At 38.8% G+C, this 26692-nt stretch overlaps 1 protein-coding gene across 5 annotated transcripts in view; it reads right to left on the reverse strand.

Moving 5' to 3' along the window:
• Trpc5 (transient receptor potential cation channel subfamily C member 5) overlaps positions 1-26692 on the reverse strand; it is a 294090-nt gene that overhangs the window by 140440 nt on the left and 126958 nt on the right. For 4 of the 5 annotated variants that reach the window (XM_071606796.1, XM_071606797.1, XM_071606794.1 and 1 more), the window contains one exon: positions 15659-16057. In XM_071606796.1, the coding sequence (XP_071462897.1) occupies positions 15659-16036 (378 nt within the window). In that variant the 5' untranslated portion in view covers positions 16037-16057. Of the gene's footprint in view, positions 1-15658; positions 16058-25214; positions 25254-26692 lie in introns of those variants that run through there. The other variant, XM_071606798.1, reaches the window with a different exon arrangement.

A 26692-nucleotide genomic window follows, 5' to 3' on the forward strand; every position in this document is an offset into this window, starting at 1 on the left:
TAATAGGGAATAAAAATCTTGAAGGTAGATGAAAAGTTACAAGTGGGGAAAGATAGCACCCAACACTTAGAAGGCTCCAGAGACACAGGGATTTCTTGCCTATTGTCAGAAAAGGGCAGCAAATGTGATCAGATGTGTATGGAGGAACTTTAGCTTCAACTATGGTCACATTCATAAATTTGAGACTCCCTGGGAGCCCCAGGCATACATTTGAGAATTATGGGCAACTGACACTAACAGGGAATTACTTTGGGATTTCTTTTATACCCTGCCAAGGTTCAGTTCTAAAAAATTGCCATGGAGATGTTTAACTGTTTCAGAGGCTAGGGGCTAATTAACTTGAATTAACTGTAGTGATAGAAGAATGGTCCAGATTGTCACTATGTTTTATTTAATTCTAATGATTCTATGATTAAGTAGACTATAGATGAACAGATAGCCTCCAGAATTCTAGAGGTTTTATGGCAAGAAATGTGTCATTGACATCAATGCCTATGAACTTGTAGTGAATACCCGTTTGTTTTTTTTTTTTTTAAACTGGAACTTTGTATTCTTGCTTCTCTAGTAAGCCAATTGTGTCTCAGGCAAAATACCTAATTAATGTAGGTTTATCAAGTACTGTTAGAATAATTTCAAAACATTGCTCATTTCCTCCCGACATCCCTTTGAAATTTCTTAGTGTTATTCCTTTACTTTTCACTGGTAAAAGATTAAGCTAAAGAAAGTTTGAGTAAATTGTCTCCAGCTACCCAACAGCTGAAGGATGGAGTCATCTGGAGAACTCCACTTCTAGACTTTGTTCATCATATCATGTATCACAGTTGATATACACATTGCAAAATCACAGGATTAGAAGAGACCTTGATGATGATGTAGTTCATTCTCAAATGTTAACCCTTTTGATAATACCCCTGCCTACTAGCTATTCTACCTTTGCCCAAATATGTCCTGTGATGATATGCCATTCCATTTCTCTCCTGTGGTGTGATTATCATGTTGAAATCGGGTGGCTACATTTCCTTATTCTTCATCATACACTATTCAATAGCCCCTGATTGTTTTCCCTAGTATGCAATTCTTTATCAAGAATGCTTTCCTGCTGGGTATGGTGGTGTAGGCCTGTAATTCCAGTGACTTGGGAGGCTGATGCAGGAGAATTACAAGTTCAAGGCCAGTATTGGCAACTTAACGAGACTCTGTCACAAAATAAAAATATTAAAAGGGCAAGGATGGAGCGTGGTGGTAAAGCTCCACAGAGCTTGGATTCTATCCCTAGTTTAAAAAAATGCTTTCCTGAGTAGTGATGCAGTATATATCTAGCAGTAAGGACATATTGCTTCTTCTTTATTGATTCCATCTTTTTTAGGGGGGTACTGGGGATTGAACTCAGGGGTACTCAACCACTGAACTACACCCCCAGCCCTATTTTGTATTTTATTTAGATACAGGGTCTTACTGAGTTGCTTAGTTACTTGCTTTTGTTGAAGCTGGCTTTGAACTCACCATCCTCCTGTTTCAGCCTCCTGAGCCATATTTAGGGTAGCAGCAGCATAGTAACAGTTTGGCAACCAGTAAATAGCTCTTTGTCCTATCTAGGAGCTGTACCCTCTCAAGAATGCTGGTGGGTAGTAGCCTAGATCAAGAGTCATGTAGCCACACTGGAGGTCATTGCCCTGGAAAATCAAGTGGTGCTCCTAGTTTAAAAAGAGAGGCTGCCCTTGGCCAGTGTGGGGTGGATGCCTCTGATCACTCTGGAAGTATCTGGCCACATGCTTAGAGGTAAAGTTCAGGGTTCTCTAGTTTGTGTTAGGAAAGTGAGAGGTCAGATTCTTTTTTTAAAAAAAATTAGGGCTGGGGTTGTGGCTCAGTGGTAGAATGCTTCCCTCACATGTGTGAGGCACTAGGTTCAATTCTCAGCACCACATATAAATAAACAAATAAAATAAAGGTCCATCAACATTAAAAAATATTTTTAAAAATATTTACTTTTTTTTAGTTGTATTTGAACATAATACCATTATTTAATTTCTTTATTTTTATGTGGTGCTGAGGATCAAACCTAGGGCCTCGCATGTGCTAGGCGAGCACTCTACTGCTGAGCTACAACCCTAGCCCACAATCAGAGATCAGATTCTTAAAGAGGCCAAAAAGGAGGGTAAGGAGAGAGGGATGGAGAAGGAGATGACAGCCAGGCTAAGTAATAGATGCAGTATAATCATTATTTTTATCAATGTTATGCTTACCTTTGGCAGGAAGGGCCCTAGTGTCAACTTTTAAATACTTTGCAATCCTGGTTTTCTCTAATAAAGCCACTTAGTCTAGTCCATAATAATGCTTTCCTAGCTTGTAGTTCATTTCTTGTAAGCACAGGGTAACTCTGTACTCATCTACTTAACCTGTTGGATGCTGGGCTCAGCGCTGTAGCATGGATGAAAGAAAGGACCTCAGGATTGAAAGTTCTAGCTCACAGTTTTCTGTCAGGCTGCTTGATTGTGTTCTCCAATCTTGATGATAAAATGGGATGAAGCTGGGCACAGTGGCACATACCTGTAATCCCAGCAGCTTGGGAGGCTGAAGCAAGAGGATTTTGAGTTCAAAGCCAGCCTAAGCAACTTAGAGAGGTCCTAAGCAACTCAGTGAGACACTGTCTCTAAATAAAAAAATACAAGAAAGGGTTGGAGATGTGGCTCCGTGGTTGAATCCACCTGGGATCAATCCTTGTATTAAAAAAAAAAATAGGGAGGGGGACCCTGGGGGAATAGAAATAATCATACCAGTTTAATAATTTAGTTGACTTTAGTAATTCAGGCTTCCTCATGGGTACTTTAAATGAAAAAGTAATAGGAATGACCAAAAAAATGATTTCCAGTAAAGGTTAGTTTAGCTTATTTGAATAGCTTCTCCAAATAAGATCTGTTATTTTCATCCAAGTAAGGCCCAGGATCCAGAGAACTCTTTTTATTCTGATCAGACAAGCAATTACCCAGAAGACCTTGCACTGGCAGCAGAATATGCAAGCCCACCTTTTCCCATTTCTGGGTTTACAAATGGATACATGCTAATTAAAAATCATGGCAGTCTCTGGTTAAAATAACAAGGGGACTTTAATGATAGAAGAAAAAATTAGGCTCCCAATAAGGAAGGAAGAAAAATGACATGAAGGTCAAGCCAGGGCTCACCACTATATACTCCCTCAGTAGTCTCAGAGGAAAGCTAGTTGGTTAGCACAAGCTGTAAATTATAATCACATCTGTATGATGAATAAATGTTTACAATCCAATGCCAGGAGCTGTTGGCTACAAACTAACTGTATTTATTCTTTAGATACAAATACATCTTGTTTTTAGAGGACATTTTAAATGTTTCTCTGCCCAGATTGAACTTGTGGCAAAGATATTATCACCTCAGTTTCATACATGGCCTTCCAACCATGTGTCTCTAGATCCCTGCCATGTGGTGAAAGACTTTTCTTTTAGGACACCGTGGAGATCAGAAATCTTGCCTTGGGTTTTATTTGGAGCAATTATCAGTTCCTTAAAAAAACGGCTATTGGATTGAAGGAAGGTTTTTGTGTCTTTAGAGTGTCTTTCTTTTCTACTAAGAGCTGAAATGAACATGAAGGATTTAAGTTAGATGCATGGAAGAAAATTTATGGTGCTAGACTCTAGAATGAGTGATCAAAGGATGTCATAGAATTCATTCTGAGTGGCTTCAAAGACACTAAAGAATCTAATGTTAATGTAGTGTAAGTAATAGTTGAAAATCAGAAGTTGTGCATCTTTGCTCTGCTATAAAAGTCACCCTATTGAGCTTGAAAAATAATTACTTTCCTTGTCTGCACATTATTTTTTCACATCAATAAAATGGGGAGGAGATGAACTTAACAAATCTTTCCAAATCTGACATTCTATTAATTTCACTTATTCATTCATTCAGAAAACTGATGTAGGCACTAGATATTCAAAAGTCAACAAAGTAAGTCAAATAGCTTCTTGACAGAGGCAACACACACACACACACACACACACACACACACACACACACACACACCCCAGGTGGTGATAATGCTATGAAGAATCCTGAAGCACAGCAAGGGGATTGGAAACAGTGGAGGTGCTTTTTTAAAAAAGGAAGATCTGGGAAGGCCTGCCTGATAAGGGACCAACGAGTAGGCATCTAAAGGACAGGAGACAGCAGGCCATGAAGCTACTTGGGTGAGGAACATGGCAGGCAAAGGCACTGGGGCTAAAAATTCCTCTAAAAGGTGAGTATGGGTGGAACAGATTGAGCAAGGGAGAGATATAGATTAGAGCAGGGAGACACCAGGGGGCCAAATCATGCAGGTCCTGTAGGCATTGGAAGGACCTCTGCAGGTGTTTGGGAAGAATTGCAATGTCTGGCTTATGTTTTAAAGGGTGATTCAGGCTGCTGGGAAAAGACTAGATTACATAGGGCCAAGAGTGAAAACAGGTAGGAGATTACTATAATTGCCTAAGTAAGAGGTAATGGTGGTTTTGGCTACATCGAGGTGATAGGGGTGGTGAGAAACGCCATATTCTAGGGTTGTCTGGGATGATTCAAGGCCTAAAGGGTTTTGTCCAGGGCATCTCCTGGTCCTTTCCAGACATCATGAATATATAATTGCTCTTCACACACCTAGAGCTTGTGTGGGGGAGCTTGATTTATCCTTTTTCCAAACTTCCTGAGCAATAGACAATTGAGGTTGTTGGTAGCATTAGTCTAGAAAAGACTTCCTCTCCTTGAGATCGTTAAGGTTATTGACTGTTGGAGGAGAAGACATTATGGCTGTAATAATCTTTCTGGTTAGATGGGGCTACCCGATCATCCATTTTGACACTGGCATTGGTGTACTGTCTCAGGGTCCCAAATACATTCTTTTTTTTTGGTACTGGGAATTGAACCCAGTGTGCTTAACCACATTCTCAGCCCTTTTAATTTTTATTCTGAAATAAGGTCTTGCTAAGTTGTTTAGGTTCTCAGTAAATTGCTGAGGCTGGCTTTGAATTGCGATCCTCTTGCCTCAGCCTCCTGAGTTGCTGGGATTACAGACATGTGCCACTGTGCCCAACCCAAATACATTCTTAATCTTGATGATTATGTCTGTATGGCACCATATTAAATAGAACTTTGGAAATTATCCTCTTTATCTAGTCAATGCAGACAATTTGGAGAGTTAGACTAGACATTATAGACTTCTAACATATTTTCTCACTTTTGTACAATTTGTTTTCCTGTACAAAATGTTGTCCTGTACAATTTGACCCTTGGTATCTTTTATTTTCTGAAGTAGCGATTCTATTGCCAATGAAGTAAAAGGAAAACAATAGATGAAATGGATTTTTGCCATAGTCTTGTTGTTAGAATGCATTCCTATGCTAAAGACAACCCCTCCTCCTGTTTCTGTCTCCTTTCTACTTCCCTTGGGCTTGAGGTGTGGGCTTGTCTTGTCCTATTCTGTATTTCCAACTCAAACCATAGCTATAACAGCAGTATAACCATTCTTTCCTTTGTATCAATACTTGAGCACTAAAATGGAAACATAAAAATAAAGGACTATTGTGTGTTAATACTCTTATACTAGAAAGACGCTAAGATATTTTAAGCATTATTTAACAGTCTTGTATTTGTATGCAGAAAAGTTAAAGGACCTGGAATCCAATAAACTTTGTTCTTTGCTCTAAATTTGCTGTAAAACTGAGTAAAGCACTGTCCTTTAATAAATCAGAGTGAACAATTAAAAAAGGAATAAATTGTTAGTAAGTTTAATATAAAAAGAGTTTAGACAAATAAGTAAGAAAATATGAAGACTCTAGTAGAAAAATGGATTAAAAATATGAGCAGTTTCTCACAGAAGAATAACACATGGCTTACCATATTAAAAGATTTAAATGCTGCTTATAATAAAAATTCAAATGTAAAACAATAATGAGAGCAGTTTTTTGCCTGTCAGATTGACAAAGATTTTAAAAATATTTTTTCAAACTATGATTGCAAAGATGTGAGAAACAGAGCCTGGGGTTGTGGCTCAGCAGTAGAGTGCTTGCCTAGCACATGCAAGGCACTGGGTTCGAGCCTCAAAACCACATAAAAATAAATAAATAAATAAAAGTAAAAAAGATATGAGAAAGAGGCACTCTAACATAATGCTAGTTGGAAGTCAATTTAGTAATTTAGATCCAATTTTAAAAATGTATATACCCTATGATTCTATAATTCCATTACCGGGGATTTACAAATAACAATTACACAGGTGTTGAAAGACATGTATACAAGGATTTTTGTTATGGTGCTGTTTATAAAAGGAAAAGAACAACAAAACAATCAACCTTGAAACCACTGGAATGCTAATTTAATACAGGACTGGTTAAATAATTATGACACATTTGTATGATACAATATTGCCATTAAAAACAATATAGATAAATGTCCCCATGAGGAAAGATAGCCATAATGTATTTTTAGAGGAAAAGAATACATTGCAGAACATTTGTTATAAAGAAAAGTCTTATGTGTATTTGTCTGAATATTCATAAAATATCTAGGAGGACTCACATAAAATGTTTGTAGTGAAGACTTCTAAGAAGTTAATTTTGAGAGTGGGAAACAGGAGATGTTCTCCTTTATGTGCTTTTATATTGTTTTAATTCTTACAATTAACATGCTTTTATATAAAAAACTCCAAAATAAGCAAGTGAATGTGCATAAAGGTACTGGTGATATAGGACTCTGATACTTGAATAACTTTGCATCTCATATCTAGAGTTAAGAAATTAGAGGGTGGAAGGAAAAAACATGTTTGCTTTGATGTGACACATCCTCATTTTGCTTGGATGTACAAAGCCCAGATTATTCTAAGTACTGGCTTTCTTGGTGGGGACTGAAGCCCTTTCCTGTGCAAGTACATTGGGAGGTGGAGAGATAATATCTGCCCAGTGGTTTGAGTGAAAACCTATTTAATGAGAAGGGGATGGATTGGAGCATCTCTGTGAGTCATTTTTAGCTCCAAAGTTCTATCCACTGTAGATAATGAAGCTGAAGGTGGCTGAAAACAGCAGATTACCATGAGCTGTCATGGAAGAGCAGAGGGGGATTTAGAAATCTTGCTCTTGAGCTTCAGAAGTGATTGTTATAGGTCATCACCTCTCTTTCCCGTGGGGAGAGAGAGAGAAAGTGGTAGTCTCAGAGGTGAACTGTCGCTGGAACAGGCTTCGTCTTTGTTCTCTGATTTGGCTCTTTGGAAGGTTCTTTCAGTACTTTTTTCTTATCAGGCTTATAGCCCTCCTTCACTAATAGATAGGCAACAACAATCTTCTGAGAGTGAATTGAAACAGGAAACCTTTCTTCAGTCAAACTCCTTCTAATCATGTGATGTTCTTTCTGCTCTACTTTTGTCTTAGAACAGAGAAGAGTTTGTGGATTGTTGCCAGAGGCAACAAAATGTATGGGCTTATTAGCAGGTCCCTGAACCCAGGATGACCTTTGCTACGGTGGCTTTCCTTATGACTCCAGAAACTTCTTGCTGATAGGAGAAGAAACTCCATTCCTTATTCTATCTTGCCTGTTGGCCTCAATATCCTATTAAGTATGGGGCTCGAGTTATTAGAGATAGTTCAGCATAATTTGTGGGGCCGTTAGCCAGCCATCTTTCTCAAACTATTGATTCTATGCCTGTAGTTTAAAATTTCCTCTATAGGAAATAAGAGGCAATTTCGGGGACAGGAACAGATACCTATGCTCCCATATGGACAGCACTTTCCTCTTATCTCTAACAGAATTTATATTGCCATTGATTGTTTATATTTTTCCTGCCTCACCTCAACAAAGTTATGCAGAAGCACTTGGTAATCAACTGAGTATGGGATACTGAGGACAGGGTGGAGAGGAAGACAACTCCTTGGTTTAAAATCTAGACAACTGAAAGGATAATGGTGCCACTACCTGAGAGAGGATCCACTTCATGAGGAGAGTGAGGAGCATGAAATGAGGCTAGAACAAGGATTCAGATCACAGACTGCTACTATACTTCATAAGTTTGGATACCTGCAGGCCCTCTTTTTTTTTATTGATACTGGGGACTGAATCCAGGAGTGCTTTACCACTGAGTCACATCCCCACATCCCAGCCCCTTTTATTTAAAGACAAGGTCTCATTAAGTTGCTGAGGCCAGCTTTGAACTCACAATCCTCCTGCCTCAGTCTCTTGAGCTTCTGAGATTATAGGTGTGCACCGCCCAGGTTCAGTAGGTCCTCTTGCTAGCTCATGTGAGCTTTTGCAAGTTTTTTTTAATTCAACTTATTCATGTCTTGTAAAAATGGATAATGGTATCCTGCATGACAAGATGGTTGTGTCCAATACAATAATGCAAGTTATGTACTTAGAATGGGGACTGGCACATAGTGAATGTTCCATTAGTATTTGCTATCATTATTACTGTTAGAAATCATGAATTTTTAATATTTAAAGTACATCTAGATGGGTGTATCTAACTGAAAATTGAAAAATAAATTGTGGAACCATGAAAGATATTGTGCTACAAAGATAGAAGTGACAGAAGCTTGGGTAGCACCAGTATCTATGGGAGAAAAAGATAAGGGGTCTGACAAATAAAGCCTAAGAAGCAGTGTGGTAGGGGAAGAAGGAGGACACCTAGATAAGCATGGTAGCATGGAAGCCTTAACAACTGCTGAGCAATGAAATAAAAATGGGACACAGACAAAGCAAAGGGGCATTAAAAAACCTGGAGGTGATGGATTTGTTTATTACTCTGTGGTGCATAGGTGTATACATGTATCCAAATTCATCAAACTATCCCCATTAAATGTGTGCAATATTTTTTGCATAACAATTTTTATATCAATTCAACTGGTAAAACATGGGACCCAAACATTGGACATGTATATATGAGGTCAGAGAAGAGGATAGACAAAAGAGAAGAGGGTCAAAGACCAATATCGTCAACTCCTGACAAATATTTGCTAAAGGGCAAATATTTGCAGGGAGGGGGAGCATGGCTAAAAGCACTTATATGTTTCTATATAGTGAATTGCTTTTGAGGTTAGTTCATGGTTTCTTCCTTGCAAAGTGTTGTGCAGAAAGCTCTCTTTATGTACTTGAGATCAAGTTTAAACAACCATATTTTTTTTTCTAAGAGATGAATGAATATCACTATCTCCTAGAGGGGTGTTCTGGCTAGACAGCATGTGCATGTTTGTTCTCTCCATAAAATCTATAAATTTCTTGAGGTCACTAACATTATCTTTTAATTTTGTTGTGAGGCATACGATTAATAGTGAAAAATACTTAGAAAATCGAATAGAACTAAAATGGATTAATCATTGGCTAAAGCACTTATCATCACTGCGTTGTTCTGGATAGACACAACTTGTAGCTGTTTTATTTATTTTCCACTTTGTTGTAAATGTTATCAACACATACAGGGACTGTTCTAGTTTGATATACATGCATTATTTCTTTTAATTCTCACTATGACTCAACGAAGTAGACTTAATTATTATTTCTAGTTACAGAGTAAACTGATATTTAGAGAGATTAAGTGACTTGTCCAAGGAAACATATCTAATAGGAGGCTGAACCTAAACTCTACCACGGCAGGCTGCCTATAAATAGCAGGAGGAATTTTGTAATCTCTCCTCACATATTGAATGCTTAGGATTTCTAGACTAGACTCTTTAGGTCTTCTTTCTCTGCTCCAGTCACTTTCTGCAGATCCTAATGTCCCCCTCCACACTGTGCAATCTCACCCTGAGGCTAAGAGCTAGATAGAAGCAGGAGTAAATGCAGTGTCCTGTTGCTGATTTTCTATAATCTCAACACAAACACTTATCAATGTTGTTGAGATTTAATCTCAGTAGCTCATCTGTGAGACCAATTTTAATTTGGAGCCATCTGCCACAGGCAAATGAGTAATTATGGCAGAGCCCAGAGGGGCGGGCCATGGGGAGAAGGTTGGCTTAGCCTCTTTCCGCCTGTCTGCATTGACGCAAGTGACCAAGAAAGAAAATTACTTGGGTGGGCTGTTGATGCAGAGGCCAGAATCTCTACCTCCCTGTTGCTTAAATTCCTTAGATTCTAGTGAAAAAGTAAGGATGACTTTAAAGTCATGCAGCTTGCCTGGTAGCAGAAGGGAGACTATTGCCATCAAGGTCAGGCAGAAGGACATAATCTGTGAACTGGGCCAGCTCGCTATCTAACTGCTCCCTCACATTGTACTGGTAGCACCTTGTCATGAATTCTACTTCCTGGATAGTCTTTCCACACAATGTGACAGACTAAGTCAAACTGAAGGAACAAAGCCTGAAGGAATAGTAGTCATTGACCTCTATCTAACATTTTCAAAAACTTTTTCCCCAAAGACTTTGACATATCTTAATCTTATTTCTTCTTTACAGCAGGCAGTAGGGGTTAGGTATTATTAGCTTCACTTTACAGAATATGAAATTGAGCTATAGAAAGCTTGTGAGTTGTCCAAGGTCACCCTGTTAGTTATAAGCTGGCTAACAGCACAAACTCTAAATGAGAATCTGTTCTTCTCTTCTAGACCAGGGATTTTCAAGTTATGCTTGCGCTTCAAGGGCCAGGGAGATATAAGATACAGTACTATGTGTGTATGTGTGTGTGAGAGAGGGGAGAGGGATGGAGGGAGGGAGGGAGAGAGAGAAAGAGAGAGAATGGAGAGGAATATTTGGATGCAGAAACAGAAGACACAGATGAGAACTCTGTGACAATGGAGATAGAGACTACAGTGATGGCAGTTATAAGCTAAGGAATGCCAGGTATTGCTGGCAACCACCAGAAGCTAGCAGAAAGGTGTGGAATTAATTCTCCCTCCAGAAGGAACCAACCCTACTGACATCTTCATTTCAGACTTATGCCCCCCTGCACTGAGAGATAATATATTCATTTTGTTTAGGCCATTCACTTTATGGATATTTGTTATGAAAGCTGTAGGAAATATGGAGAGGTGCATGAACCTCTTACTTAGAAATGGGTAGAGATAAGCTTATTGAATGCTGATTTAAGGCCTAAACCCCAGATTTTCATTCTGTAGGTATGTAAGGAAGCTCAGGAATCTCCATTTTTACAACTTTTCATATGCATATCAATGGATTCTGAGTTGATTTTGAGCATGCTCATATAGTCTCCCTTGCTGACAAGAAATAGGCTGGCATTAGACTTCCTGTTGTCCATAGAGCTTGAATTCTGAGACTACTTACCCCAAGAAATCACAAATCCTCCAGGTTGCCAAAATCTACCCCTAGAGGAATAGACCATGGTGATTAGGTAGTGGGCCAAAAACGTCAGATTTCTGGAGCAACCAGAGGACCATAAAGTAACACATACACACACACACACACACACACACACACACCCCCTCTGGTGCAGAAAATTCTACCTGCTAAGGTCTCATCATTTTTACTTTAATATTTGATCTCTATTAAAAATGCATGTCTTCATATGGTGTTGATACTTGAAAGTCATGTCAGTCATTTATGCTCTGGCTGTGATCTTCATCTGAGAGTAGTTTTGATAGGCTAGAGAGGCAGAGGAACATAAGGGGGATGGGGGAAAAAAGAGCAGAGGAGGTCTTGCCACTCGCCTGGGGCTCAAGTTCTTGCCCGGTAATGACAAGGAGAGGATTGGTTTATCTTTCCCAAAATAGGGGAGATCAGCTGTACCCAATGTCCTGGAAAGATAGAGAAGAGCCTCTGTGAAACAGGACAGTGGTTTGGATTGTATGTGTAGAATACTTGAGTACCTTCCTGTGAGTGGACCACCCAGATGAATCCAAGGTCCTTTAGGAGGCCTGTGTTGACTCATAGCCCTGATTGCTCCCAGGTAAACAACCGTGTATCTATCTCCCAGAAAGACAGAGCTCCAGCACTGTGGCAGCCTGTTGTTATAGTTACTGACATCTGACTTATCATAATGATTGTCAGAGCAGTGGAAGAAAATGAAATGTAGCACAGGCTGCTGGGAGGGGTTGGAGTAGGGCAGGAGAAGGGCAGGAGAAGGCTGCTGCAGAAACTTGGGAATGGACCTGATGGCTTTGTGAGTTTGTACATGCAGTATGATATCTGAGCATGGACAAAGAAAGTCTTTTATTGACTGTGTGTGAAAGGGTCCTGGCAAAAGAGAGCTTGCCCTAGATAGCTTTACCCAGGTTCCATATACCTGACTTTCCACCCTTAGTGGTTCATTCCTATTGAGTTAAAGTTCTGTCTTTGCCCAGGAGAGGCAAAGACTGCACTTGAGTGTAAGTATACCTGGTAACTTTCATCCTGACTGGCAAAACTTTATCATTTGCTAGAGCACTCAGGAATGATGGGGAAAGTGGACCCATTGAACAAGAACTTGGCCTATTTTAAAAAGTTAGCTAGTGTCAACATTGCTAGGTTCCCCCACCCCAAAACTTCCATATGTTCTCTTCTTCAAACAGTTACTAGTCTAAATGGGATTGAATATGAAAGCCAAAAAGGTCTTGTTTGTTTGTTTATTTTTGGCACCAGGGATTGAACTCATGGGTGCTTAACCATTGAGCCACATTCCCAGCCTTTTTAAGTATTTCATTTAGAGACAGGGTCTCACTGAGTTGCTAAGTGTCTCTCTAATCTTCTGAGGCTGGCTTTGAACTCAAGATCTTCCTGCCTCAGCCTCCCAAGTTGCTGGAATTACAGGCATGCACGACCGAGCCCAGCTCAAAGAGGTCTTGTTTAATAACAAGTCGTGTGCTTCCTAGGTAATATACTTCATGTATCCTTCATGAGGGACTCTTTCATGTCCCTCAGCAAATATTTACATATCATCAATTATCTAGTAGGCACTTGTTTCGATACTTATGGGATAAGCATGGAGACAGTTGGGCACTAAATTTATGCCTCACATTTAGGAAACAATCTAGTTACAGAGACTAGGCATTTCTACAAGTGAGGCTGACCAGTGGTAGAAAATGGCATGAGATTGGTATCTAGCGAAGGGAAGAGCCAATGGGTTGCAGGATGTTGGGGACAGAAAAGGTCATTTTGGAGCAAGGTCACTAGAAGTCTTCAAGAAAATTAACACATTAAACCACTCAACACTTAACATGTATTTGGGGAAAGGGGACACAAAAAGAGATGAGTTTTGATGGGGATGGTGAAATGGATTGAGTAGGAAACATTCACCTCTTTGTTTTGTTATTCATTCGGATCCTTCAGGCCTGTTCTTTCCAGAGGGCTCATCCATCTTGCATTCATCTGTTCTGTCTCATAATTCTTAACACTGGGAATACTAAGATTTATTTAGATTTCCAGGGAAGCAGTATTGATAGTGGTTAAAGGGCAGTTTAGGAGCTAGGCTGCCTGGGTTAGAATCCTGCCTCTGCCATTTATTAACTGTGATCATAAAATTTACCTGATTATCCTGGGATTCAATTTTTCTCAATAGTAAAATGTGATGATATAATAGTGTCTACCTAATAAAATTGCTCAGAGGATTAAATGAGGTAAGTAGTGTAAGATGCTTAGTATAGTGCTGGTTGCATATTACTTATTCATTAAATAAATATTTATCAGGTGCCTGTGATGTTCCAGGCACTTTTCTAGTGATGTCATGCAGCAGTGAACAATAGAGACAAAGTCCCTACTTTCTCAGGACTGTGTTAAATGCTGATGGGGAAGGAGGGCATCTAGACCCTTTACTTAAGAAACCTTTAGTTAAGTATCTTGTTTTCTACTATCTCTACTTTGTGGAATGTATTGAGGTGTTGTATTTCTGATGATTCAGTATTTTATTTGTCCCTACTATATGCCCAATTCTATGCTCCTAAAGAAGAGAGACAGTGAAGAGACTTGTCTGACTTGGGGGGTGTTTACAAAGGACTAGGGGAAGACAAGACTAAAAAAGACTATTATATGAAGGGTACTGAGTATTAGGCTTTATGGGTTAGTTTCTCTTCTAATAAGGAATGCTATGGTATGGATGCAGTTTGTCGTCAAAGGTTTCTTTTGCTGGAGGTTTGGTCCTCAGTGTGGTGATGTTAAAGTAGTAGAACCTTTAAGAGGTGCAAAATAATTAGGTTACTGGGAGCACTGATCTGGAAAGGAATGAATGCTGGTCCTGCAGAGTGAGTTAGTTATAAAAGAGCATGTTCTTATAAAGGAAAAGGCAAGTGAGCAAAACTCAGCATAGCTGAGGCCACTATATATTCTCATATTGCTCTTTTTGCCTGTGGTTGGTTCCCTTTCCATTTTTCCTACCACAATGTGATGCAGCCCAGGGGACTCTCATCAGAAGTTGAATAGATGGCACCAAAACTGTGAGTTATACATTTTGTTGTTGTTGTTTTGGTACTAGGGATTGAATCCATAGACACTTAATCACTGAACCACATCCGCAGTCCCTTTTATTTTATGTTTTGAGAAAAGGTTTCATAAGTTGCTTAGGACCTTACTAAGTTGCTGAGGCTGGCTTTGAACCTGCATTCCTCCTGCCTCAGCCTATAGAGTCACTGGGATTACAGGCGTGTGCCACTGTGCCTGACCATACTTTTCTTTATAAATTACAAAGCTTCAGGTATTTTGTCACAGAAACAGAAAGTGGACTAAGTCAAGGATATATTATACTTGCTGAAAGATGGACAGGAATGATAGGATCATTATGAGATTTCAATACAAATAAACCAAGCTCATTTTTTTTAGGATGGCTTGAAAGAAGGGAAAATGCAGGGAGGCCAGCTAGACATTTTTTGTTAGTCCAGGACAGTGGATCTCAAACCTTAGCATGCATCAAAATTCCCTGGAGGGCTTATTAAGTTACAGCTTGCTGAACCCAACCCCAGAGTTTGTGATTTTTAGAACTGAACTGGGGAGTGTTAAGGTTTTTCATTTTAAAATAAGCTCCCAGTTAATGTTGATGCTGCTCATCTAGGGACTATACTTTGAGAATCACTCATCTAGGAGAGAGATGATGGAAATAGAGTCATAGTGGTGGAAGCTGGGATAGAGAGAAAAGAAAATATGTATGGGAATTAAGAAAGCATAGGGCTTAGGAATTAAATATGGAGGCAAGATAGAGGGAGGTATCAAAGATGACTATGGAATATCTAATCTAGGTGCCTTGAAGCATATGATAATCACCAGGGCAAAACCCAAACGTCTATGAGTGGAATGCAGTCACATAAACAGGTACTTGGAAAATATGGGAGGGCTTAGGTCCATCTGTATCTCTACAGTGGCATCCAAGTTCAAAGTTTCCTTTCTCATCTGCAGAAGAGAGGCCAGTGGGAATGAGAAAGCCAGGTCTGTGTTTGGTCTCTTATTTTCTACAATCTAATCATTGAGTACAGTAAGGAAATGAAGAAAGAAGCAGGGGTAGGAGAAGTAGAAATTGCTTGCATATTCTGGAAATGAAGAGCACAATTTTGAATCGTTATGTATTGAATGTATATGGGCAAATATTAAAAAGGAAAAGGCAAGTGAGCATAACTCAGCATAGCTCTAGAATACCACCTGAGATCACTGAAGCGATTCCTGAGATAGAGTTTCCTAACTCCAGACTATCTAACCTTCCCTAGTTTCAAGGCTTTGAACTGTGTGCTGCTGTTTCTGGCCATTTCCCAGCGTGTAGGGAGTTCTCTTACCTGTTTCTCTCCGCTGGGCTTCCTGTAGCTGAGCAGAAGCTCCACAGCACCCACCACTTCCTTGCGGATGGCATAGAGTAATGCATCACCCACATACACGCTGTGGTTCAGCAGTAGCTCCATGATCTCCAGGTTCTCATTCTCAATAGCAATGAGCAGGGCACTCCGACCCAGAGGATCCATGCAGTTGATGTTGACATTGTAGTAGATCTCGGCCTCTTGTAGTGCCTGCTTCACAGTGGCATAGTCCCCCTTCTCCACAGCATTGAGGAAGGCTTTCTCCTCGGCAGAGAGCTCCGTCTCAGCCCTCACGATTTGCAGGGGGATGCGGTCTCTATATGGTGAATAATTGACCTTCTTGTAGTATAGCTGGGCCATGGTTCATAGCAATTTAGAAAGCTGAGTGAGGAGAGAGGGAAAGACCAAAAACATTCTTAGTTATCTGAAGGTCTCAGGTGACAAGTTACAGAGGGCAGCCTTGCTAAGGGGTTGGAAAAATCCCAAAGTGTTTTAATGACACTATCCTTTCCCTCTTGCCAAGGGGTACAGCAGAAAAAGCTCAGGCTTTAGGGTTATAAAGACCTGAACTCAAACACCCGTTCTATCACTTGTCAGCTCTGAGACCTTGGCTAAGTTACTCAAACCCTCTGTGCTTCACTTATTATTACTAAGGTTATTCATGTTAATAATATCACTGGCAGTTATCATTTAGTGACTGCTTATTGTGTGCTAGGTCCTATGTGAGAGAATAATTCTTGCCTTGTAAAGCTATTGTGAGAGTTACAGGAGGTGTACATTATCAAAGCAACTGGCACAGAGTAAACCGTCCAACATATGGTACAAATTCTTCCTTCTTTCCTTCCTTCCTTTCTGCTGCCTGAAAATACTCATAATAATACTGCTGGTTGATGATGGAAAGTTGGTGCTCATCTTTGGCCAGTTTCCTTTTGAGCCCTTGGTCTGTGGGTTTGTACTAATTTTCAAGATTACATTTGCAACTGTCCCAGATGCACATCCTGGATTGAAATGCTGTTTTAGTGCTAACTGCAATCCTGTTTCTTGTTGCTGCTCACTGGGGAAGGGATATTGACTCCAATCAGCCAAAGCCATCTGCAAAAGATAAGCATGCACTGCCTCTGCCCATCCATGATTTTTTTCCTTCTACCATTCCAAACCAATGCGCTAACAGATCTGAGAATCTGTTTGATTTAATTCTGAGAAGTGAATGGTCTGTTTTATTTGTACCAGATCTAAAGCCAGATTATTCTTAATGGAATTGATTTTTAAGCAAAAACCTATTTACTGAGCTCCTACAATGTGTTTAAACTTTATCTGGGAGGGTAAGAAAAAAAGAGACAGTTTTTGCCTTCATTTGCATAGAATGAATCACAAGATAGAGCTCTTGTCTTATAATTTACAGGATCAAATTCACTCACATTCCTTATTGACTCCTTGTACTAGCTCTGTAAGATGGAAATGATGATCTCAGGGGAGAACATGAGGCTCAGATCCATTAGGTGATTGGCTCCCCTTTCCTTCCCATCTCTTAGTCCTCCAGGCTCCCTTGGAGGCCGAACTAGAATGGTCCTATTTCAGTGTTTTTCATTATAGAACTATTTTGCCAGCAAAAGGAAATGGAAATGTGATAAAGATCCCCTTGTCTCATCTCCTGGATGTAAGAGAAAATGAAGACATGGAGCTTCCACAAACATTTACCTCACTCTTTCAGGTAATTATATCCTTGCTTTGGCAGAAGGAGAAGCATATATTATATCAAGTGGAATTTGTAATTCATGTCCTTGTGATCTTCTGGGAAGTTAGCATTTGTAGATGAGAGGTGCCTCTTGCCCTGAAGAGGGCTAAATGACAAATTTCTCTTTGCATCCAGATCTCAGGAGAGCAGGGTGCTGTTTGGCTCTCTTGAGAAGCACTGGTATTTTCTTTCACTACTTTCAAGTAACTCAGCAGTAGCTAAAGGAAAGCAGCACTCAGAGTAAGCATTGACAACTATACAGCAAATGACTTTAATAATACTAATTGTAGACTGCTCTTTATGTTGTAAACCAAAAGGGGAAAGGGAGAAGAGATTGTATGACCTCCTGAATAGAAACTCAATTCAATTTTCATTTGTTTACTTGATCACTTAGAGCTCCCAGTGTGCCTAGCACTATGCTAATCAATGTGGTGCCAGGAGGGGGCAGGAAAGAGCAGGTAGCTGCTTTCATCAACTCTCACCTGTACCATTGCTATGACCTTGGAATTGACTGATCATCTTGATTGTATTTTCTCCCGTTGAAGTCTACCTTCTATCTTATCCCCAAATTATCCATGAAAAAAAAACAAAAACCAATCCCATTTCATTGTTCATTGGTTAGTTTTCTCTTGCCTTTGTGATGAATGAATATTCCTTATAAGGTCTGCAAGGTATTGGCTCTCCAAAGCATTTACCTCTCCATTGTCTTCTTAAGCAACTCTCTCACCCCTAGCCAGTACTCTTTAGCCTTATGGAACTTCTTATTTTTTTTCTTCTTCACAATACTAATTGTAGACTGCTGTCTATGTTGTAAACCAAAAGGGTCAGAAAGATTTTTTACAAAAAGTGGGATTTATTTACAAAAATTCTGGGGATTTAACCCAGGGTCTTGCACATGATACCCAAGTGGCACTACCACTGAGTCTTTTTAATTAATTTATTTATTTTGAGACAGGGTCTTGCTAAATTTCTGAGGCTGACCTTAAACTTGTGTTCCTACTGCCTCAGTCCTCCCCCACCACCAAGTTTCAGGGATTACAGATTTGTGCCATCATGCCTGGTTTAAATCTTCTTCCAATATGCTGAGACTTTTTCCTACCTCAAGAGATTTGATCACAGCCTGGGACACTCTTCTTCAGCTTTTTTCATCTTGCAGGCCTCAACAAAATACCACTTCCTTACAGCGACCTTCACTAACCACCCTATCTAAAATAGTTCCTTCATATTCTTCTCTCGGTACCCTGTCCTCTTCCTTCCTTTTGAATGCTTACCATAATTTCTCTTTACATACTTCTTTGTCTTGCTGAATAATTATCTCTCCTATCCAATTAACTTTAAAACTCAAGTGCAAAAATTGCATCTGTCCTATTTTTCTAGCACCTGCACCTCATCCAGTGCCTGGCACACCCTAGACACTTGGTATCTATATGAAGAAAGAATGAGGCAACCTTCCATTGATATTCCTGTATCTTTCTTCATTTCACCCTATGTTTTAGCCATACTGATGTGAGACAGTAGAGGCTGGACATCTGAGGAATTTTCAGGAAGCAGGTTTATAAGCTATAGCAGTCCAGAGTTGCGAATGGCTAAAAATCTCTGGACCCCAAGTCTGGAAATTCTTTTGGATTTATTTTCAGTGGTGTGGTTACATGACAGTAGATGGGTACATAACAGTTACTCTTTATCCCATAGTCTTAGGCTATACAGAGGTTTTACCACTTTTTACCAAGAAAACAGAGATAATATCTTTTTGCCCAGCAAGCTTGATTGCAGATTCTAACTCTATCATACCTTTTGTCTGCAAACCTTGTACTTACAAGAAAGAGGAAGCTTCAAACCACAATGCCCTCTGCAGAAACCCTGCTGACATTATTTTGACACTTTTTGTAAAAATCTTCTGACAAGAAGAGAAGCTTAATTATGGCAAAGGTCTTTTGGGTGGGGAACCTGGTCTGCTTCAATAGAAAGGTAGGAATACTTTCATTTGAGAATTCCCAAACATTCACACAGGGTCTGCTACACAACAGATAATTAATGGATGTTTAATGAGCAAAAACCATCTAACTGAGGAGAGTTGGCACAGTCGAGTGCTAAATTAGATGGTACTGATTTGATGCTTTGTGATTTCAGAACAGGCTCGATCACCAGATTCAAAGAGGATTGCAAGTCTCAGAGATTTCATGGAGGTGGTAGTTCTTAAACTAATCCCTGGAGGATGGAATAAATATGAAAATATGAGGGCATTCCAGGCCCCACAGAGTGTAAGAATAAAACTGATGAGATTGACGATGGCCTGGTAGGGAAATGGTGTGGGGGGGTGGGATGTGGAGCAGGGCCCTATTTTGGAAGCTATAATAAGATACAAGGGTGAGCAGTAAGCTAAAATTCCAAGGTAACAGCTCATGACCTCAGTTTTCCTATCTGAAAAAATGGTCTTAAACACTCGCTACCCATTTGCCATAGAAGAAAAGGCTAAGTGGCTTTTCTGATGGTGTCACTGATAGTGCTGAGCTAAGCACTATTCTTACAGGAAGATCTAAGACTATACTAGTAAGGCACAGCATTGGGGAAAACAGAAGAAAAATGTATCCCATGGAAAAGTGAGAACAACGGGAAGCAACTCAGCAGTGCTCTATTTTATGCCAGGCATTATGCCAGGAGCTGGGGCAATAAAGATGTAAAAAATAATTATTATAATTTTGAATAGTTAATATGCCCCAGGCACTGTGCCAGGTACTGGAGCAGCACTATACTACTAATGCCTCTGATAGTTACCATAATGAATTCAATAAGCAGTACCATTCATGGAATTCTATGTGTCAAATTTTCACTATGTACATGAGTTAAAGAAGTGGAGAGAGACGACAGTGAAATCATGGTAATTTAAGATTTGAAATAAGTATAATTGGATGGTATATATTCAACTCAAAATCTAGTTGTACTTTTCATCCCTTGCATTTGGATTAATCTGTTCTATTTCATTTCTAGTGGGCTGTTATGACAGGCTTCGTTGAATCCTTCTGTAGAAAGAAAAAATATCTCCAGATGTTTGGCTGATATTGTACCATTAGTGAGTCACTCTTTTGCTTTAATGTATGACATCTCCAAAATGACCTCTAGAAGGAATAATAAATCATATGGCTATCAGCTAGTGGTATCTTTTTTATGTGTGGTTCCAGGGGTTGAACCTAGGGCCTTGCACATGCAAGGCAAGCAGTCTACTACTGAGTCACACCCTCAGTCCAACAGGTACTAATATCTTAACATGATTTCATCATTAAGAAAGTTGTTGTGACCTTGGAATTAAATAGATGTCTGACTAGAAGGATAGTGGGGAAAGGAGAGGCCTGCTGCTCAGCCTTGGAAATCTCTTTTAAATAGCCATGTCCACCTTTACACTATGCACTGAGAATGAAACAAAAATTCAGTTACCTATATATGTCTCTTGACATGAAATTCATGTAGATGTCAAGTGACTTGCCTCATTCCCTGCTCTCTTCCAGTCCCCACAGTTGGAGCCACATAACCCTTACAGCTTTGGCCTCATTCCAGAGATCAATCCCTTCTCCATATGCTTACTATTACTCCTACTCTGCCATAATTCTGGGAATAAGGAAATAATGATAGATTTCCTGGCATCTCTGAAGGTATTATTGAGAAGTTTCCTTCTAGTCACCTTTTACCATTTTACTTGGCAGACTTCACTCAACTGCCATTGCCACCAAGCCTTGAAATTTATTCTTAACTGCTAAAAACAAAACCTGCCTGTATTCCATGCCATTCTGCCAGCGAACCCCATTACCATTGTAGTCCCCCAAGCATGAAAGATTAAGAATGGTTCAACAGGCTGCCTCAGAGGGCTTATCATGTTCTCTCTTTCCTTCACTGCTGGCCAGAGGAGTTTGTCTAATGGTGTCTGTGACATTTGTAGGCTTAAATGATGCGATTTAAAGAGCTAAATCGATGGGCTGGGCAGAAAGCCAGGGTGCAATGTGGCCTTGCCAAATCCTGGCCCAGATCACTGCCTAGCACAGAACTTCATCTGTGAGGAGAAAAGCCTGGCTTCACAACTAAAAATAATAATAATACCTTCAGAGGGACCTGGTATCTGCACAGAGCTCATACTGTGTTTCATAAGGACTGGGGCATAAATGGTGAAACCTTGTGACTTCTCTTGGTTATCCATGCTCATCTGTCCAATTGTCCATCTCTTCAGGGCCATTTTAAGGCAGAAAGATTGAACCTGATAAAATCTGTGCAATCTAAAGTATGAATGACTGAGAACTAATACTTTAGTAAATTATCCTTACTATATACCAAGCACTGTGATAAAAAAAAAAACAAAACAAACTGGTAGTAATGTCTGAATAGCTTAAAGACATAACTTATCTAGGAAAAAAGTTACATTTGAAGAGGTACTTTGTCCAATCCAAAGTGTGACTATAATACAAATTCCATGTACAAAGGCACAGGGATGGCCTATTCAGAGGAAGGTTGTGGGGTGTTGATTTCCAGAACATTTTGGCTTCTTTCAGATTGCCATGTTGATAATTTCCTAACTTTAAAATAATAACACTACTCTTTCCTTGAAAAGTACCAATCTTGAACCTCCTGCAAGGGATTTTACAGGTCATCTAAAATAATCCCTAGCCCAACGAAAAAGTTCTCTTGACAATATCACCTATGTGGTGAGTGCCGATTTTCTTAATGTTCTTAATGTTCATCTGAGGTCATGTTCCAGGTTTTGTTCCCTGGACCTATTTTTGCTTTCTACAGCAATATCAAGCAAAGCTCTTTTGTTCCACATAACAACCTTTAAAAATTTGATGTTGGCGCTTGTGTTTTCCTTTGTCCAAATAGACCCTTCTCTACAATTAGCATTTTTAGTTTCTGCAATAGTTCTTCCTATTAAGTAGTTTCCAGATTTTGGAGCATCCTAATGGTTTGTTTATATCTGTATTATACTTTGATGCTCAGAAATAAACAAAGTGCTCTAGATATGGTCAGGCCAGCACAAGTTACACTGTGGGTACTCCTTCCTTTCCTTCCTTCCTTCTTTCCTTCTACAATGCACTGTTGAGGTCATGATTTTATATCATCTTGGTTTAGGAGGCATAGAGTCCTGCATAGTGATGTGTTTCCAGAATTTTGTTTTCATGTGTGTGTAAATTTTATCAACCTAACAATTTGATCAATTTATAAATAAGTTAATATTTACCACTTATGTGCAGGTATATGTACTAAGTGCTTCATATACAGTATTTAAATTAATCCTCATTGTGAGATAATAAGTTAACTATTAACTTATTATCTCCTACTTTATAGATAGGGAAACTGAAGCACTGAGAGGCTAAATAAATTCTTTAAGATTATGCAGCTAGTAGGTGGTAGAGGGGACTTGGAAGCAAGCTTCCAATTCCAGAGTTTATATTTTTAACTACCTCAATGAAGGCAGGTTCTTTTATATGCTCCATAAAGCCTACAGTACTATCAACAATAGTATATATTCAGTCTTTTAATTCAATAAGTACTTGTCCTGTACCTATCATTTGACAGGCCCAGAGTGTTTGGTAGTAGGGAACACAAATATACTTAATCAAATGACATAGCCTTACCTTCAATAAACTGCAAGTCCAGAGCGGGAGACAAAAAATATAGATAAATCATTCCAACTCAGACAGAGAACACATGGAATGCAGCCTTTGAATTACCTCTTTAAATGTCCTCTGTTCCCCTGGATGTGCAGAATCATAGCCTCTGGGACAGGAGTCCCCTGTGTTTCTCCTTTGCTAGCAAAGCAATAAAACTTCAGTTTTTCCTCAAAAAATAAATAAGTTAAATGTACTGCAGTGTTATAAGGTTTCTAATCTATATTAGGGGCACAGGAAGAAGTGTTCAACTCCACCTTGGAGATGAGTGAAGGCTATGTAGGGATGATCATTCTACACAGTGAAAATAGCATGTGCTCAGGCCTCGCCATATAAACCACAATGGTATTAAAGAGATGATTGGATAGCTTTCTGTTCTTCAAAGCTGTCAAGCATGTGCCTACCTCAGGGCCTTTGCATATGTGGTTTGCTCTTCCATAGGTCTCCAGTTGGTTTCTCATTATATAGGTATTTTAGATCAAATGTTATCACCTCAGTAAAGCCTTCCAAGAGGACTACTCTTTCAAGCTCCTCGATATGTCACTATCTCATTACCCTGGCTTGATTTATTCAATATTTTCTTCAAGATACGTTCTATAGGAACTTACATTACTTGAATTGACCATATTTTGTTTGTTATTTTGACATTTAGTTTTCCCAACACAAATGTAAGCTGCATAATAGCAAATCCCTTTTCAGTCATATTTACTACTCTATTCCAAGAACCTGGCACATAGTAGCCTCTCAATAAATGTTTTAAATTATCATAAGAAATAGTGATGAAGATAGGGATGGGGGATTACTCTGTTGCCAGAGCCTTTCTTTGGTTTGTATGTTTAACCATAGCTCCATACTACAACTACCATAGAGCCATGTGTTCTGGCAAGAAGCACCTCCTTCACCTTAGGCAAAGAGTCATGATTATTATAAAACAAATTGATATTGGTAATGTGATTGCATTGGTGAGTGATTAAGGTGGATTTGGGTCTCTGATGCAGTTCTAGCCAATGAGATGTGCCAGAGGGCTTCTAGGAAAGGATTTTTTTTTGCAATTCAAAAGAGATAAAAGAAGAACCATTTTCTTTTTTGCCCCTGAATGTTGGCATTTACATGTGACCCTAAAGACTCTGGCATTCATTTTGGAACTATGAGGGCAGCCAAACTAAGAGATGCAGCCTACATGCTGAGGATAGTGTAAGTTGGGTACTTGGTAAAGTTTTTAAGCCACTTAATTAACCAATCTGAGAACTGTTCAACCTCTAGGCTTCTAGTTGTGTGACATGATAATCCTATTTTTGTTAATCTGCTTTAAGTCATTTTTAATTAAAAGTAGGTGAAGACATCCTAAGTGATAGCATTTTAAAAAATATAAATTATCAAAATCAAACCACCAATAGATAAAGAACTTGAACAGACTAATAATCATAAAAGAAATTAAGATTGTTTTGAAATATCTACCAATTAAATTATTTAGATCAGATGGCATTGCAGCTGTATATAGAACTTAAAAATACAGCCAATTTTCTTAACATTGAAAATATTTCAGATAATAGAAAAGAAAGAACACTCCACAATTAATTCTACAGAGCTAGAATATCTTAATGCCAAAACCTGATGAAAATATTCCCAAATCAAAACTATAGGCCAATTTCAATCATGAAAATAATCCCCCAAATTATAAATAAAATATTAGCAAATTGAAAAACAGTAATGATTTTGAAGAATAATACATTATGGCCAAGTGTAATTCATTCTAAGATGTAATCATGATTAAATAACAAGAAATTATCAATACAATTCAATGAATAAGTCAACAACTTAAGGAAACATGGTTATATCAATAGATGAAAATAATTTGATATAATCCAGTATCCATTTACTTTAAGAACCTAAGCTGGGCACAGTGGCATACACCTGTAGTGCCAGTGGCTTGGGAGGCTGAGGCAGGAGGATCAGGAGTTCAAAGCCAGCTTCAGCAACAATGAGGCCCTAAGCAACTCAGTGAGACCCTGTCTCTAAATAAAATACAAAGTAGGGCTGGGGATGTGGCTAAGTGGTTGAGTGTCCTGAGTTCAATTCCCCAGTACCCAAGGGAAAAAAATAGAATCTAAGTAAAACTACAACAGAAGCAAACTAACTATACAAAAAGACTTACCTTAAATCAATCATGAATGCCATAGTTACTTGTGAAATACTGGACCCATTGCCATTAAAATAAAGAACAAGAAAATGATGCTAGCATCACTCCTATTATTTAACTTTAAGGTTCTGATTAATGACATGAAAATATTATAAATATTTAAACATATTCAAAATTACCTTCATACACAGGTATTGTATAAATAAAATATCCAAGAAACTTTATAAAAACAATCTGTTAGAATTAACAAGAGACTTTGGTCAAGTGACAGAATGCAAGAAAATTTTACAACTATCAATACTTTAAAAAGTTTATGCTAGAAATTATCATCTCCACTTAAAAATTAAAGTGGAAAGTATATAATTCATAATAATAACAACATCTTAAGGTACCTAGGGAAAAATTTGACAAGAAAGAAACAGCACTCATATAAAAGAAGTGATTGAAGGTTATAAAGACCAAAGAGGATAGGGAAATATTATGTTACAAAATAGACAGACTTTGGGGCTGGGGATGTGGCTCAAGCGGCAGCACGCTCGCCTGGCATGCGTGCGGCCCAGGTTCGATCCTCAGCACCACATACAAACAAAGATGTTGTGTCCGCCAAAAAATAAATATTAAAAAAAATTCTCTCTCTCGAAAAAAAATAGACTCAATCTAAAAATATATATATAATTTCGCTTTATTAAGATAGAAACTTATAAAACTATCTTATTCAGGTTGGAAAAAAAGACCCCAAAACAAAACAAAGAAACAAACAAAACGCTTGATGTTTAAATGGGAGTTTAAATGTGTAAAACATTCTATGAAAATTCTGATTAAAAGAACATCACCAAAAATGGCACAGTAGAGAATTTCCAAAACACATCCTTCCACTAAAACACTGATTAAAGTAGCAAAAGCCATCATAATCAACTTTCTGGACTCTGGAATTTAATAAAAACCTTACCATAACTAGGGTAGTATTTCAAGAAAGAAGTTGTTAAATTTGGCAAGAGTTTTTGGCAATTTTACTGAACCAGCTACTATCCACCAATGAAGCCTTGGGGAAAATGGTCCACATTCCTAGGGTTTCTTGCTCGTGCCTGAGAGAGCAATATGAACCTTGTCCTTAAGAAATTGTGATTGTATGTTTCAACTGGCCAATATATATGTATTGAATTTTTGCATGAAGAGGGGTTAGTTCAGAGGGTTGTCTTTGTTTTCCTCCCCAACCCTGGAATTTTTTCAGAGTTGGAGGAGCTTCTCCAGTATTGTTTGCCACATGCCAAGCAAGATATTTGAGCAGGTAGATGACAAAAATCAATGAATTTGAAGATATATCAAAGAATCAATGAACTTGAAGATATATCAATTAAAAACATCGAGCCAGTGGAGCAGCAAGTAGAAAGAATGAAGAGCAATGAACTATACCTCAGAGATTTGTAAGGCTCGATATGACAGATATATGATAGGAATCCCAAAATAAAAAGAAGAAAGGGACACAAAGTACA

The sequence above is a fragment of the Marmota flaviventris genome, chromosome X (genome assembly GCF_047511675.1).
Source record: "Marmota flaviventris isolate mMarFla1 chromosome X, mMarFla1.hap1, whole genome shotgun sequence".
In the NCBI taxonomy this organism is placed as follows: Eukaryota; Metazoa; Chordata; class Mammalia; order Rodentia; family Sciuridae; genus Marmota; species Marmota flaviventris.